General features: G+C 41.2%; 2 protein-coding genes across 2 annotated transcripts in view; both read left to right on the forward strand.

The window, feature by feature from the left end:
- The window catches only part of SARC_10006 (hypothetical protein), a gene marked incomplete at both ends in the record, with an annotated part of 5,217 nt that extends 1,138 nt beyond the window's left edge, over positions 1 to 4,079 (forward strand). Inside the window, 5 exons of the mRNA XM_014295959.1 lie at positions 254 to 456; positions 1,187 to 1,434; positions 2,330 to 2,488; positions 3,300 to 3,437; positions 3,989 to 4,079. Coding sequence (XP_014151434.1) covers positions 254 to 456; positions 1,187 to 1,434; positions 2,330 to 2,488; positions 3,300 to 3,437; positions 3,989 to 4,079 — 839 coding nt within the window. The remainder of the gene's footprint in view (positions 1 to 253; positions 457 to 1,186; positions 1,435 to 2,329; positions 2,489 to 3,299; positions 3,438 to 3,988) is intronic.
- Positions 4,080 to 8,783: 4,704 nt separating this feature from the next.
- On the forward strand, positions 8,784 to 14,002 carry SARC_10007 (hypothetical protein; the record flags this gene model as incomplete). Its single annotated transcript, XM_014295960.1, has 8 exons — positions 8,784 to 8,877; positions 9,117 to 9,207; positions 9,879 to 9,957; positions 10,515 to 10,626; positions 11,553 to 11,682; positions 12,473 to 12,540; positions 13,217 to 13,341; positions 13,805 to 14,002. 8 exons carry the CDS (start codon positions 8,784 to 8,786, stop codon positions 14,000 to 14,002), a joined length of 897 nt encoding a protein of 298 aa, XP_014151435.1.
- Positions 14,003 to 14,997: the final 995 nt, after the last annotated feature.

A 14,997-nucleotide genomic window follows, 5' to 3' on the forward strand; every position in this document is an offset into this window, starting at 1 on the left:
CACACACACACACACACACACACATATATATATATATATATATATATATATATATGTATATTTTATATATATATGTATATACTGTGCGTGCATCATTTTACAACTCGTCTCGTATCTGTACACATCCTTTTTTCAATTGCCCTACTCAATCATATACCTCTGTATATAACGAAGTGCACATGAAATAGGTGGTACATATGTATTGACATACCTTTACTCTGATACACATATCAACCCTACTCCCTTCATATAGCTGGGACTCTAGCTGAGCATGGTCAAACTGTGACCAGCATCGATTGGGCCCCGGAGACCAATCGCATCGTCACATGCGGACAAGATCGTAACGCTTACGTATGGGTTAACACCGACGGTGAATGGAAACCAACACTGGTGCTGCTACGAGTGAACCGGGCTTGCACGTACGTCAAGTGGTCACCTAAGGAGGACAAGTTTGCGGTATGCTTGCGAAGAATGACTCTGTAGCGGATGTGTTAACGTATATGGTTTTAGTGTTAATGCCTATGTAGTAGAACAAAGCTGTACAGAGTTAGAGGTGTGATTATGTAGCCATGCATTCATATGAACGATTCTTTTTATATCGTGAATAGGCTCGATTACTCATATTTGTTCATTCACCTCTAACTACCTTATACGGCTGGATGTATATATATATATATGTATATGTTTAAATGAGCAGATTATTTTGTCTCGCCAGAAAGTGTTGAGAATGTATCTCATATACAATTATTATCTATTATTATCTGAAAAATAAACTCAGAGCTATGAGAGCTTATATAGTGTTGTCCAAGTAGGCATGACATCCTTCTCACAAATATAAACACACGGCGTCGTAGTATACATATATATTCAATAAAGGGGCAGTTTGAAGCAAAATTCCGGTCTATGTGAGCGTCTATGTTTTAACGATGTTTCCACGCGTATGCTTCTCACAAGTATCTTGTCATACAGTTGTATAATGTCTACACGTGTTGAGGCATACAGTCCTTCTCAAATACATCATTGTACGGTTTGTCATCAGGACTGCTTCAGGCCTCCACTTTCTGGCTGCACACTCAATACCAGTGCTTGTCGCTGACCTTCATACCGATATAGATATGCCTATTAACCAAACCTGCTTGTATATTTATAGATCTACTCCGTGTATTTTAACCCACCTACCTACCAGGTCTGCACGGGCGCGCGTATGGTGAGTATCTGCAACTTCGAAGAAGACAATGACTGGTGGGTATCTCGGCACATTAAAGAAGACATCCGCTCCACCACCACATGTGTGGCGTGGCATCCCAACAATCTCATAGTGGCGATTGGGTCATCGGACTTTAAGGTGCGCTTGTTTGGCGCGGCAGTCAAGGGTGTGGACAAACGCCCGGCCGACTGTGCCTGGGCTCCCGGTAGCAAGCTCAAGAGTTTCGGGTGTGTAGTCTGTGTAGTGCTGCAGGGTTGCACATATGAATTTATCTCATCTAGGGATCACATATAGTACGTAGGGTATTGTGTGTTTGTAGTTTGTGACTTAGCTTTACTATAAGCTGTTGGTAGCTATTAAGTGTATGGCATTAAAGGTGCGCCTTGTTTGGCGCGGCAATCAGGGGTGTGAACAAACGCCCGGCCGACTTAGCCTGGGCTCCCGGTAGCAAGACAAGAGTACCGGGTGTGTGTCTGTGAATTGCCTTGGCTTTGGTATACATGAATGTCTACGTGTGCTTGTATATGTTTGGTTTTAGAGTTTAAGGTTAGTACCTATTCGACTACCCAACCCTTGCCCCACGCATAGCTTGACACGTACAGTTGACTTATCATATGTGTGTGATACGTCACACTAGCTTACATACCTGGCAGTGAGTAACATGTGTTGCATTGTTTGCATTAGGGTATGCGTTCAGGATATACCTACCAGGGTGTTAATATATGCGAGCACCATCTAGCTAGCTCATTAAACACCTATCTCTCGCTGACCACAAGTTTAGCGTCTCGAATGACTGTCACATCTCGTTGACACTCTAATGTTTCATCTGTTGTCGGACGCATGCACCCAAAAGACAAAGGAACACCCACATTGGCCTAGTGCACAATATCCCATCACTTGTAGTGGATGAGGGCTTTTCACGGGTGTGTCTGTATCAGGCGACGAGTCTAACAGAACATCGGCCCATGCGAATATCATCTAGTTTTCGCCTGCAATCAATCCGCACCCACCTGTAAATACAAACATAAAGGTCTATGAAATTAACAATGCTGTTATCTTTCACTTCACTTCACTTCACAACTCGTCGTCTCACAGCATGAGTTGTCTACTGTACACACACAGCGGCTTGCTGCACGAGTTTGCATCGCCTGGCAGTGGGTGGGTGCATTCTGTGGCTTTCGCGCCTTCGGGCGATAAGCTTGCCTGGGTCTCCCATGCGAGTTCTATCTGCGCCGTAAACTCGGCTGCGTTGGATACCGTCGTCAGCACACCCATCGCAGCGTATGTGTCTTAGGGTTTTGCGATTTCAGGGTCATATATTTATACATCTATATCTATATCTAAATCTATGTATTTGTATCTATATTCACATTTATATATTTATAATATATTTATATAGGTCAACATTCATAACACAAATATACGTACATAGGCATATACGATACCCCAAAATGCTTATGTAAACTTCTCTTGTCACTTTGGCAGACTCCCACACGTCCGCATACTATTTGCGACCGAAAATTCGATCATTTGTGTCGGGAACGATCCCGCGCCAACTGTCTACACGGACACCGATGGCAAATGGTATGAATCTATTGCGTAGTAGGCACGCATGTGCATACCAACCTGTAGTCAATATGAAGCGTACCGTGGGTGTATAATATAGTTCTCTTAGAGTTTGTATCTGTATAGTGTTTGGCAGTTGATGTATACCCCTATATATGTATATACGTTATAGTTGTATATGTTTTATATGTATATATGCAACCCTATATATGTATATACACAAGTTATTGCTTTGGTTCGTATCACTCGTCGCAGTACATGCAGTTAAAGTACTTGTGTGGTGTATATATCGCACACTCGTAAAATCTTTCGGTGCGTGTGATATTAGGTCATATATATATATATATATATATATTTGTGTGTGTGTGTGTGTGTGTGTATGTACACGTGTGTGTGAGTGTGTGTACACGTGTGTGTGTGTGTGTGTGTGTGTGTATGTATATGTAGGTACGTATGTAAGATTGTATGTAAATATGCGTATACTTTTTCATGGTATTAACCCGTCATGCCACCTCATATATTGTAGGAAGAAAACCGGCACTCTCGACGAGGCTAAGGTGGTCAAAGCTAAGGAGAACTCGGCCATGTCCAAGTTCAAGCTTATGGATGCCAAGGGTAACACGGATAAGACTGGACTCGATACTGTTCACCAAGGAGCCGTGACGTAAGTGCGGCTTTTGTCGTATTTGTCGTACGAACGAACTTGAAGTGTCCTATGTGTGTCTATGTCTGAGTTCAAATTCATTGATGCGAAGGGTAACACGCATAGGACTACTCGATACTGTTCACTATCGTGCTGTAACGTAGCTTTTGTCGTATTGGCCGTACCGTTTGTATGTGCACGTTCAAGCATCTGCAAGTGCTGGTTGTACAGATAAGTCTGGACGGGATACCGAGCACCACGGCGTCATATCGGAAGTGCAAATTCTGTTGTGTTTGTCGTATGAACGGTCGTGTCGGTCGAACGAATGTGTATGTCCAGATTCACGCATAGTGACTTATTTCAGTCACATCAATATAGGTGCTCGGTTTTAGGGTTGCAATGTTCATCAGAATCACCTACGTGCTGAATTGTACCATCAGTTACATCATATGCTCATATACGTGCTGAATTGTACTATCTTTTATATCATATGCTCATATACGTGATAAATTGTACCATCGCTTACATCACATGCATAATTAATTGTTTGCTCTGTTACACTATCATCACAGACACATGATTCCCTTTGCCGGAGAGGTTGGCGCTTACAGTCGGGTCGCCACATCCGGCAAGGACGGCAAGATCGTAGTCTGGGATCTATAAATAGATCATCCATGCTTGAGAATCTATAAATAGATTCTGCTATGGTCCGGGTGTCGTAAAGCTGTGCGAAATTACATTATACGCCCAGTTTGAATAAACCCGTTTAAACATACTTCCAATCTCAATCGCACAGTGAGAAAGTCGTATCCGTTAGCATCCCGTGAAAACCGACACATTTCGGTTTGGAATATTCACAACATGCTGCTCTCATCTCTCACATAGTCTGGGTTGTACGCACCCTATATCACCCTATATGTGGAATGGGTATGGACAACACCTACCCAGTGCCGCGTTCAAGTGTATTGCCGTCGCTTGAACTCGCAAAACATGCGGGCGCATCGCGTCGTAGCCCACGCACAGCTTGCGCGTTCTAATGAGTCTTTTGTTTTGTTTCTCTTGGCCTTGAATAGCTTGGAGGACCAAAGCGGTGTTCTGGTTGGGATAGGTGTTCAAACCATGTCAAAGGATATTAATTTCGTTCGACTTTTCGCACATATGGAGCATTTGGCATAAGCTCAATTGACTTTTGTATTGTAGAGATTGTTCCGTACCAGAACCTAGAAATACCTCATAGGTTCCTGAAAAGCAACAAAGGAGGCTATTATTACCCGACATACTAAAGATCTAAGGCTATTTATGCTACCCTTGTCAAGCCTGGTGTACGTTGGACCTGATAGAACTTCATAGGAGGAAACGACAGTCTCCCATTGTGAGGTCAATCGGGTGTAGGTATTTATTATATGCTCACCCAACCCTATTGCGCCGTCAAATAAGCACTAACGATTGTATCAAATCGAATTACATACGAGTGCGACACCGTATACAAAATCTGGCCATCATTGTGTTTCCGCAAAAAGAAATCACATACAGTAATTTACGTATTGTTAGCTATTGAAGTTCAGAAGGCTATGATAAGTAGTACTATTTCGTATATATATCAGTTAGGTTATATGTAGTCAATACTTGCTTCTCTTGTGAGATGAGATGAGAGCACATCTCACGCGATTGCGCATCGCACACCGTCATCGACACATAAAGGAGTGCTCCCATCGAACATATCAGTACTACATGCAATCGACATTGGATGATAGAGGGACAAGCCACCATACTCGAGGGATGAATGTATGTGGTTTTATACCACTTGCCTATACGCGAAGACTCACTTGACATCCAGTCCTTTTCGGAGAGTTAGCATATTTTCCGCATGCCATCTATTGATATGATAACAGTAGTCGTGGATAACAAAATTCCTTTGGTCGTGTAGATGCCCGGGATGTGCCAACCCTCGGTAGACTCGCGTCGTATCGGCCAATAGATCAGTTTGACTACAAACTCTGAGTTCGGGAATCATCCAACGGTGTACATACTTTCGGCCCAAATGATGAGGAAGATAAAGCCTAGCATTTAATATAGCATTTATATGTATATAGCTAGAGGTGTGAAAGCGGAAGGGGAAGTTCGTGAACCCATTTTACAAGTTTATTGGTGGATTCCGTATCACAGAGAACATAGGTTGATCCACGGTGGCCATATGTGACATGGCTACTTTAAAAGAAGAGCTTTCCAGCGGTGGACTGAAGTACATACCCCCTCTATTTTCAGGAGGCTATGAATTAAAATTTACCGGTCAGGTAGAGCCCTAGAACCCTAGTGCATGCATCGGATTGGTTAGATTTCTCAGCCACCCTACCCCTACTACTACGCAAATGACTGCAGAGTGCAGTGCCGGGGACAGTATTTATATTTTATAAACAGCTCACACGAAAGTTGAGTATCTTCACTCTCGCACTCTTTCTCTATGTAAATTATGTACTCAACGGACATCGCCTGCTTCTGTGACCGGACATTCTCAGCCAAGACAGCGACAGTACTATATGGTATATGTATTTGTATATAATAAATATCCGTCCATACATCCGTCCACCTCACTTTCTCTTATCTGGCATCGACCGTGCATCGTATATTGTCATACCCGAGAGTTAAACGTTAACAGTCTGCATCGAGCGTCAGTGTGTTTTATTGAGGTCAACGTACACCTTCGGGATTTCAATATGTTCTTCTCCGCTGACATCTTGAGCCACAAAGGTGGCAAGTTTGGTCTTGTTTGGTGAGTACCAATGCAGTGTATATATATAAATAATAGTAGTCTGTATACGTGAGAGAACCGCTTTATGATGTGAATATAGAAGTACAGCTTTATGCTCGCATCTATTGGATTGCAACTTGTATCGGATTTGTCCGTCTTTGGGGGTTTACGCACGATAATAATACCCTTATCGTTCTGCTAATTAGTAGTAGAGGATAGTTACTACTTGCAGCAAAATTGGAAAACGTACGTCAACCATACTCGCCCAGTGCACTTCATGAATTTGTCACACGCATTCGTTTACAACAGAATGACATCATATTGCACTCATCATGTATAGTACACACCTTCATGAGAGTAGTGTATACACATATTAGCTATTCGTTTGATATCTTCGTGGTAGAAAATTAATCGAGGCTTCAGTCCAGTCAAGGACTTTCGTTGTAGCCAATAAAGTGGGCGTTTGATTCCCTTTTTTGCGTGTATAATGGGTTGTTTCTCGTCTTGAAATGTGTATCCTCTGCATATTCACTATGATCCAATTCACCAATAAATCGTAGCGACTTGGTTCACATGCTTTAAATGATATACTGTTAGTATATGCCCCGGCACTGTTATTTGCTTGTTTGGGTATGTAGTAAGCACAAATCCCCATGAGGCAAGACTATATAAAGGCGAAACCTGGGCTTTCACTGTTTAAACGGTATCGTATTCGTACGCTTATGTTGTGTATCCCCAGTGCTTATTTCGGGTTCTGGTCCAGGAGCAGATGAGCATGTATTGCAAATTATCTACTTTGTCCAGGGGATGGGGGTGTTTACAGTTTGTCAGCGCTCGTGCAGGGAACGAGTTTGATTTGCTGTGGCGCTGATGTTGCGCTTGGTTACTTGTCATGCTAGATATAAAGGATAGTCTCAGACCTACTAGCCAACTACACGAGCAATATTACATGAAAATAACATTGTATCGCCAGAAGTGTCGTGGCTTCGGTTGTATATGATGCCCTTGCTGCAGTGTCAATCCTTCGAAAGCTCACCGTATGCCGCTATGGATAGAGCTTATGTACGCCAACACTGTCTATAATGACACTTGTCACCATTGAGATAGACTGATCAGCATTGTCACACGTGCCCTATATTTCAATTAGTCACTTCTTGTTGTCGACCGGACTTACTTCATTAAATAGTATCGAAGACCGCAATCAGAATTATCAGGTTTTACTTAGGAGTGTGTCCAAGGCTACGTAGGAGTATGTTGTGAAGCCACTTAATGTGTTGAAAAAGGACAAGCTCACGGGAATGTTATTTAGGAGTGCGGGATTTAAGTATCATCATGATACTTCGTGCGGTCGCGTGGTGTAGTACGAGGAACATGTCGACTTTCAAATACGGCTTGGATATATCCTGACACTACTGGTAGAAATGCCGGCGAGCGGATTCGCTCTCCATTATTCTTGGATGAGTTGTAGTCGCCATTCATATGCTGTTCTGTTTTTAGGATTTTTGCCTCCTTCAATAACGAGACGGGACGCCCCAAGTTCTCCAAAAGAGAGATCATCGACCTGAATCTCCCAGCGCTATGGTCAGTTTAAAATCGGCGACGTGTTCGCGTGTGTGTTTGAGAGTGTGTGTTAAGTATATGCTTAAGTTTACACATGTGTGTGTTGATTGGTATGTTAGTGTACGTATGCTGAAGTTTATTTATGTGTTCGCTGGTTTGTACGCTAGTTTGCATGTGGTGGAGCGTACGTGTGAATGCGATGAATTGTATAACGGTGTGTATGTGCTGTATGTGCAAGAGCCTGTATATTATTTGAGTGTGGGTGTCTCAGAAAATTGCACGATTTTGTAAGAATACATAGATATATATTTTTAATTCGTGTAAGGGAAAGTGGCTGTGCAAATCAGTTAGTTGTTGTTGTATGAAAGAGGTTGATGATACATATCAACTTACATAGTGATCCACCGCGAGTTGTATATTTGGGGCTGTTGAAAACATTAGATCGATGCGTGCCTCTCATCTCAGAGTTTGATTCAAATACTCATACTTCAATCAAACCTACAACCCTTGAACGAGGCAGGCATCGTCATCGCTTGTTTGTGAAAAGCGTGTATTGCTGAAACATACAAACTGTTTTTTTTATGATGAAAAGCCTTCCGTCATGCACAGTCTGTAGCATACCGTTCTCTACCGCTTTATTTTGTGTGCAGCTTCTTTTAGGCAGGTCATACACTTCGTAGGAGTTTACTATTTCACAGATCTCCTTAGTTACTTGACTGTTGTATATATTCTGCTTGAACCAAACTCGCACTTTTAACAAATTGTTCAGCGAGATTATTTAGAACCACTACGGGCAATGTGTCAACTCACCCTTTCCCTATGGCTTGTTTCGTACTCCACCAAAAGAGCATGCTATGCCCATCAAATCGCTATATTTTATACACACTGACAACCTTTACACACCCTATTGTCTGTACAAATATTTTTCTGAACTGTATCGAAACTCACTGGTCTATAAATCACCACATCCTGCATGCAAATATATGCGCACCCACTCCTCTGCTTATTTGGATCGATCACTTCACCAATCCACACTGCCGCGTCTTAGTCAAGATATTATGCATCCCAAGGAGCCCCTGGCACTGCGACTGAGCTCCAATCTACTAGTGGGAGTGGCTCGAATCTACAACAAGCAACAGATCATCTTTTGGGGTATGTACCCGACCAGCGAAATCTATGTGTATGCCATGGTATCTGCTACATGCAACAAGGTTTTTCCTAATGCATGTGCGAGCACAATCGAGGCACGTTTGTATAGTTTGATGGCGTGGACACGCAAGTTGCCGTCTCTATTTGATCAATAACCGCGTTTTTGTATCTATCTATAATATCCCGAATTGAATGAAATGTTTTTCCTTGTCATACTGCCCTGTCTTTTTGCAATTCTGCAGCGGAAACAGGTGCGATATGGAGCCAAGTGCAGAAGAAAACGAGGGAACACACAAACGAGAACCTGCTCACACTGCAGAATGACTTAGCTAGGTATGACGTATGTGTGTAGGGAGAAGGATGTGGAACCATTTACACCTATGTGAAGGAAACACGTGTGCAAATATGAAATTTGGGGGTAATTAGTGACAGTATCGTTTTCATATTGAATTTTGTCAAATACCATAACCTAGCGGGGTAAATATCTATCGCTTTTGCACCAGTAACACGTGATCGATCCATTCGAGGCATAAATCAATCATATCAAAACTATCCTCTTCTTGGGTCTGATTGAATCTTATTATCATTGTTACTACCTGTCATAGTGTACGTACAAGGTCGGTATCTGCCATTGAGTAAATCTCGGCATAGAGTGCACATACAGTTTATCTCATTTGATTACTGTCGGTTGGCAAAACGTTGTACCAGGACGGAGGAGGCTCTTCTACCTGCATCCACCATGCAATCGCTCCTTGCATCTTTTATTCTAAGTCATTAGGCTACAGACATTCATAGTATGATATTTTGTACATCCTTACTAAATTTTGGGCACAGTTGTTACTCTGTATACGGTATTGGATGTTGTTCTATCACATACACATATTTGTTCTCATTTTTGAATATATAATTGTTCATCTTACAATATATATATATAGCTAACATATAACCTATATCATTACTTTATTACATTTATTACATTTATTACATTTATTGATTGAACAAAGAGAGGATAACATCACCCTACATCCTCTGAATACTACGGATGGTAACATGCTGCGCAACTTGTTAGAGGAGATCAATCTGGTATGTCCATCTATCAATTCGCACATCCGAATATAATAGATTGATCCCCTGACTGATCGCATATGGGCATATGTATATAGACCACTCATATACATATTACATTATTGCGTGAAATGGTTTCATGTAAATGCACGTATATCTTTCTTGGAAATGCCTTTGTAAAAGTCCTCTTGAACAATATTTTTTTGTTCACTGAGCCAGTCTCACATGACTGCATATACATGGCTACTGAATCCAGAAAGAAAGAGAAAGCGACTGTGTATTCTCGTCTGTAGTCTTTCAAATCATCATTGTGAAATCAAATACCCACCCTCGCACTCTACAGCAGTCTGTAGTTTCCTTTATGTATTCATATACAAATATGTACACGTTCAAGTGCCAAGAAACGTAACAGTATATATATATTGTGTTGTGTGTGTGTGTGCACTTCTGAATTATACGAATTGGAGTGCTATAGGATATTGTAATAGCAGGACAATGCGTCATTGCACCAATTCGCAGAGCATTAAAGTTGATATACAGGTGTAGTTAAATCAATCCGTCACATCGACACACAGGATGATGTTGCAACAGACGAACACTTTACCACATCACAACTGTTCTCGTCCACCGCCAATACTACTACCATGCCCACTCCAACGACACGTGTCCCAGACGCTCCACTCTCAGGTAATATATACTGGATCAGAAATATCAATCATATGAATGAATTATATATGCGCAAATACAAACACAGCCACACACAAATCCATTTGCAATTCAACTACCAATGCCACTACTCCCACCCTCATGGCACGTTCCTGAGACGCTTCATCGTCAGAAAATATAGGAATCAAGACTACGCATCGATATACCTATATGTATATACTGAATATACGCTCACGTGTACCTACTAATTCATACACACATGCTTGTACATATTATCAGGTATAGGCAATTGTTAACATTACGACGGTACTCAACCCTCCAGCACATGTCATATAGACGCTATACGATATGGATAAGTATAGTCCACTACGCATGCATGCATGTGTTGACCAGTATTAGAAAACTCACCCAACAACACGTTTCTTAGTCGCTACATTATCGGGTGAAAGGATGGATTAGGGTGAATTGTTGACAAAAACACATGTGTATTGGGAATGTTCACAAATCACAAACATATACATGCTTGTGAGTATTGGGCATAACAACCAACTGCCGACACTACTACCATACCTACCCCAACAGCACAAGCCTCGTACGCTGTGCTCATAGATCACAGAAGTGCTGGTGGTATTGCGTTGTTATATACCCTGGCAGATACAACACATATACATTCAAAAATATTGGTTCGTACATTTACGTGTGAGTGTCTATATCCTCACACTTTACGTACACTATACTTCTTCCCAATATCAAGATATGTACTGTTGATCGAGAAAAAAAAATGAATATATACACCTTCATCCGCTCTGTGTAAATCCTTGCCCGACGCTTCAGCTGATACCCGTCTAATCCAGCTACCTATAAACTATGCGTGTGGACGTTGAATATAGGGGTGAATACCATATAATACACTGATCGACATGACTGCTTCACAATACACAACACAGATGCGTACTATACCGGTTCAAATAGCAACGCGCATATCACCTCTGCAAGAGACGAGGAAATTAATCTCAACACCCAGGACCACCACAATCTCGACATGGAGGCGAACTTGGACCTTGATGTTACAATGGGGTGAGTGGCTATTTTGTCATACATAATAGATTGAATATGTGTGTACTATATTTTATTTTTCACTCATTTGCTTAAATACGTGTATTTGTATGCATAGCAGAATTTTCTGAGTAAGCATTCTGAGAAAGTATGAGCATGAAATTGTATTCGCTATTTTAAGTCGTTCGAAATGGGACAACGTATTCTGACCACAATGCAGTGCTAGTAAAACATCAAGGGCTAATTAATATACCTGGGTAGAGCCTTATGACTATGTGAATCACACTGTATATTAATTTGATTACAAATCTATCGCTATGAGGTGAAGATGTAAGGTATTGAATGGTGATGTGCAACCAACGTCACAATACGTCAGCCCCCGTTTTATATGCATTTCTATTCATATTCTACCAACGCCACAATATGTCAGCCATCGTACTATATGCATTTCTATTCATATTGATATCATAATTTCAAGGTATTGAATTGCTTTAGTATTGGCTCACTTGTGGAGAAGTAGGCACGTGTGCGTGCACCCATGTACTCAAAAAACGAAGGTACATACATGCACTTTTCCAGTAGGATATTAGCGTCAGTGAACGATACGTTTTACAGTGCGCAAGTACACATGTGCAGCAAGCGTATGTTTAAATATATATTTATACGCATGTATGTAACCCCACCCCTAAACTCCTTTCATGCCAGTAATCTTTATAAACGTTTCTCGTGCATATTGACACTTCTGTATGGATACAAAAAAACACACCTCTTCCCCATTTTACTTACCAGTTACAATCGTATCTATTATCAGCCAACTGGATCTGTCACTCGATCCCGAATTGGACTTCAGCGCCCCAACCGGTCCTTCAGGCCAGTCCGGTATGACAATCGTAGTCTAAAGTGGTCGCTTGTAGTCCAAATATCTTATCAAATTGTTTGATTCAACACTATGCTGATTTTGTGTATGTGCATTAAGTTCATGTTTTTGTATCAAGTTTAGTATGTATGCCAAGTTTATGTATGTGTATAAGGATATGTATATGAAACGCCAAAGAGGTACACCGTATCGACGGTTCATAGTGTTTTCTATTTGTACCAGTAAATCAGTTTTCTCTACTGTTTGATTCTGATATGTGCTGTATTCAGAATATATATTAATATCGTGTATGTACGGTGCACGATTCACGAAAAATTATGACGTACACCTAAAAATAACAACATACATGTTCTTTTTGTGAAGGTGCATTTAACTTAATTGTTCCCATTTGCTTATATTGAAAGCAAGAAGTTTCTTGCTTCAACTTTCTTTTTCTGTTTGTGCCCCATTCACTAGTATGTACAATCAAATCTCATCGAAGCCGGTCTGTGTACTTTCACTCATCCAAGAAATACATTTTCACCGACATATTGTCTTTCACGGCATAATAACAAGCATGTCCTACCAAATTTGAAGAAAAATAATCAGTCAGATTCTCAAACACCTATAATGTCACACCAAACTCCCTTACACTCGGTACATCACGGCTTCCTTACCTACCCCGATTGATCGACTTAGAACCAATGGACATGGGAGTTGATTTTGAGATGCAGATGGACCATCATGATGTTGCTGCGCCGGTACATGTACCTGACGACATTGGAAACGCCGAAACGCAGGAGACCACCATGGGACTTGCTCAGGTATACATATTCAATATGTGTTTTTGTAGTACACGCCGTGACCATTCGGTATTCATATTTATAGTCTATTTTTGTAGTACAGTCCGTGATCATTGAAACCCATGAGTGACAGCAGCTGTCCTATGCACATATTGCTCTAACTACTCGGAAATGTTCTGGACGATCCCTGCATGATAAGGAGAGATATTGTCAGTAAGTGTGGTCTGGTGTGTGTAAGTGCGTATGCACTGATTTGTATATGAGCAACTATGATGTGTGTATATATCCCATATGACAGTATGTTCTCGAACTGTAATATTTAAAATTGACTTTTTTATAACAAATTATATACATTGTCCGTTTCTTTCATTACTATTAAACCTCGAAATAGTAGAGTTTGTATTGGGTGGTAATGGTCCTATCACCACGCGTCCTGCATATTCGGCATGATACAAACTAAATTTTATTGGTCCTCTACATTTAGATGGATTCTTTGGCCACACCCGATGCCGCCCGAACCTCGGAAAGGCATGTTCTGAGAGCACCTCGTGCTCGCAAGAATAAGCGGAACAAAAGAAATTCGATTATCATGGACACTAGTACCACCATAGACGGACAAACAATGCGACAGAACCTTGCCGACGCCTCTGACTTGGTGGCCTGGCCAAAGAAGGTCGTGTGATTATGCTGTGTATATGTCTATGTTGCTTGTGTGCACAAGTGTGTGTGTTGTAATTGGGAAACTAACTGGTGCAGATATACAAACAGATATACTAAAAACCACGCTCTTGTATTCAAATAGAATGTACTGATGAAGCGCCTTGACTATGTGAAGCTATCAAGCTGGAGGCGTCGTCGTATCATATTCCAGCTTCCGTCCGCCTATTGTGTTGTACTATTTTTACCGCACCCATCGATTTTAGGGTTCAAAGGATTTTCGGATGCAGATGTATCAATGAGTGTTTTTATATGGTTATGTACAATCTACCTTGTGCTAAGGCAAAAGGTGGTGTATAGCTGTGTAATTTTAAGAATACGCATATTCGATACCTATATATACCTACAAGGTGTATCTATGTATATGTTGGGATGGATATGATTGCAAGATATCTGTGGTATCGCCAAGTGCACCGTCATTGAATGATGAAGTTTCTTGGCAGATGGGCTAATATGGCTTGGCAGATGGCTGTGGATTAGGTGCTAACCGAGAAACGTAAAAACGTCATTTTGTTTGGGTTTTCTATTACAATTTAAGCGGATAAACAGGGACCCCTATGTTCGCAATTGAAAGCGAGTATGTACATGAGTATTTAGTATTAGACTCATGCGTAGCATGAGGAGACCCTCTCATTGATATAATTTGTCACACATATTCTCCGCTATTTCCGTTTGTATGATGTACAGCACGCAGACAATTAAATAAATTGAATACAACACTGCTTTCCGTACGATCTGTGCGCGTATTCAGATATCTTTCGGTTCTTCAATGAATTTGAACATAACTTTGCATCACCGCCCTATACATGACCGTGAACCCTTTTCTTTCGCATGCTAGAGTTTGGTGTAGGTTGAACCATACACTTCGGCAAGAATGAATGCACAGTTAGCATTCCTGTCTCAGACGGTGCGTGACCCTGATTTGATATCTTCACATATCATCCCAACACCTACAGGCTG

This window comes from Sphaeroforma arctica, assembly GCF_001186125.1.
Source record: "Sphaeroforma arctica JP610 unplaced genomic scaffold supercont1.1108, whole genome shotgun sequence".
Lineage (NCBI taxonomy): Eukaryota > Ichthyosporea > Ichthyophonida > Sphaeroforma > Sphaeroforma arctica.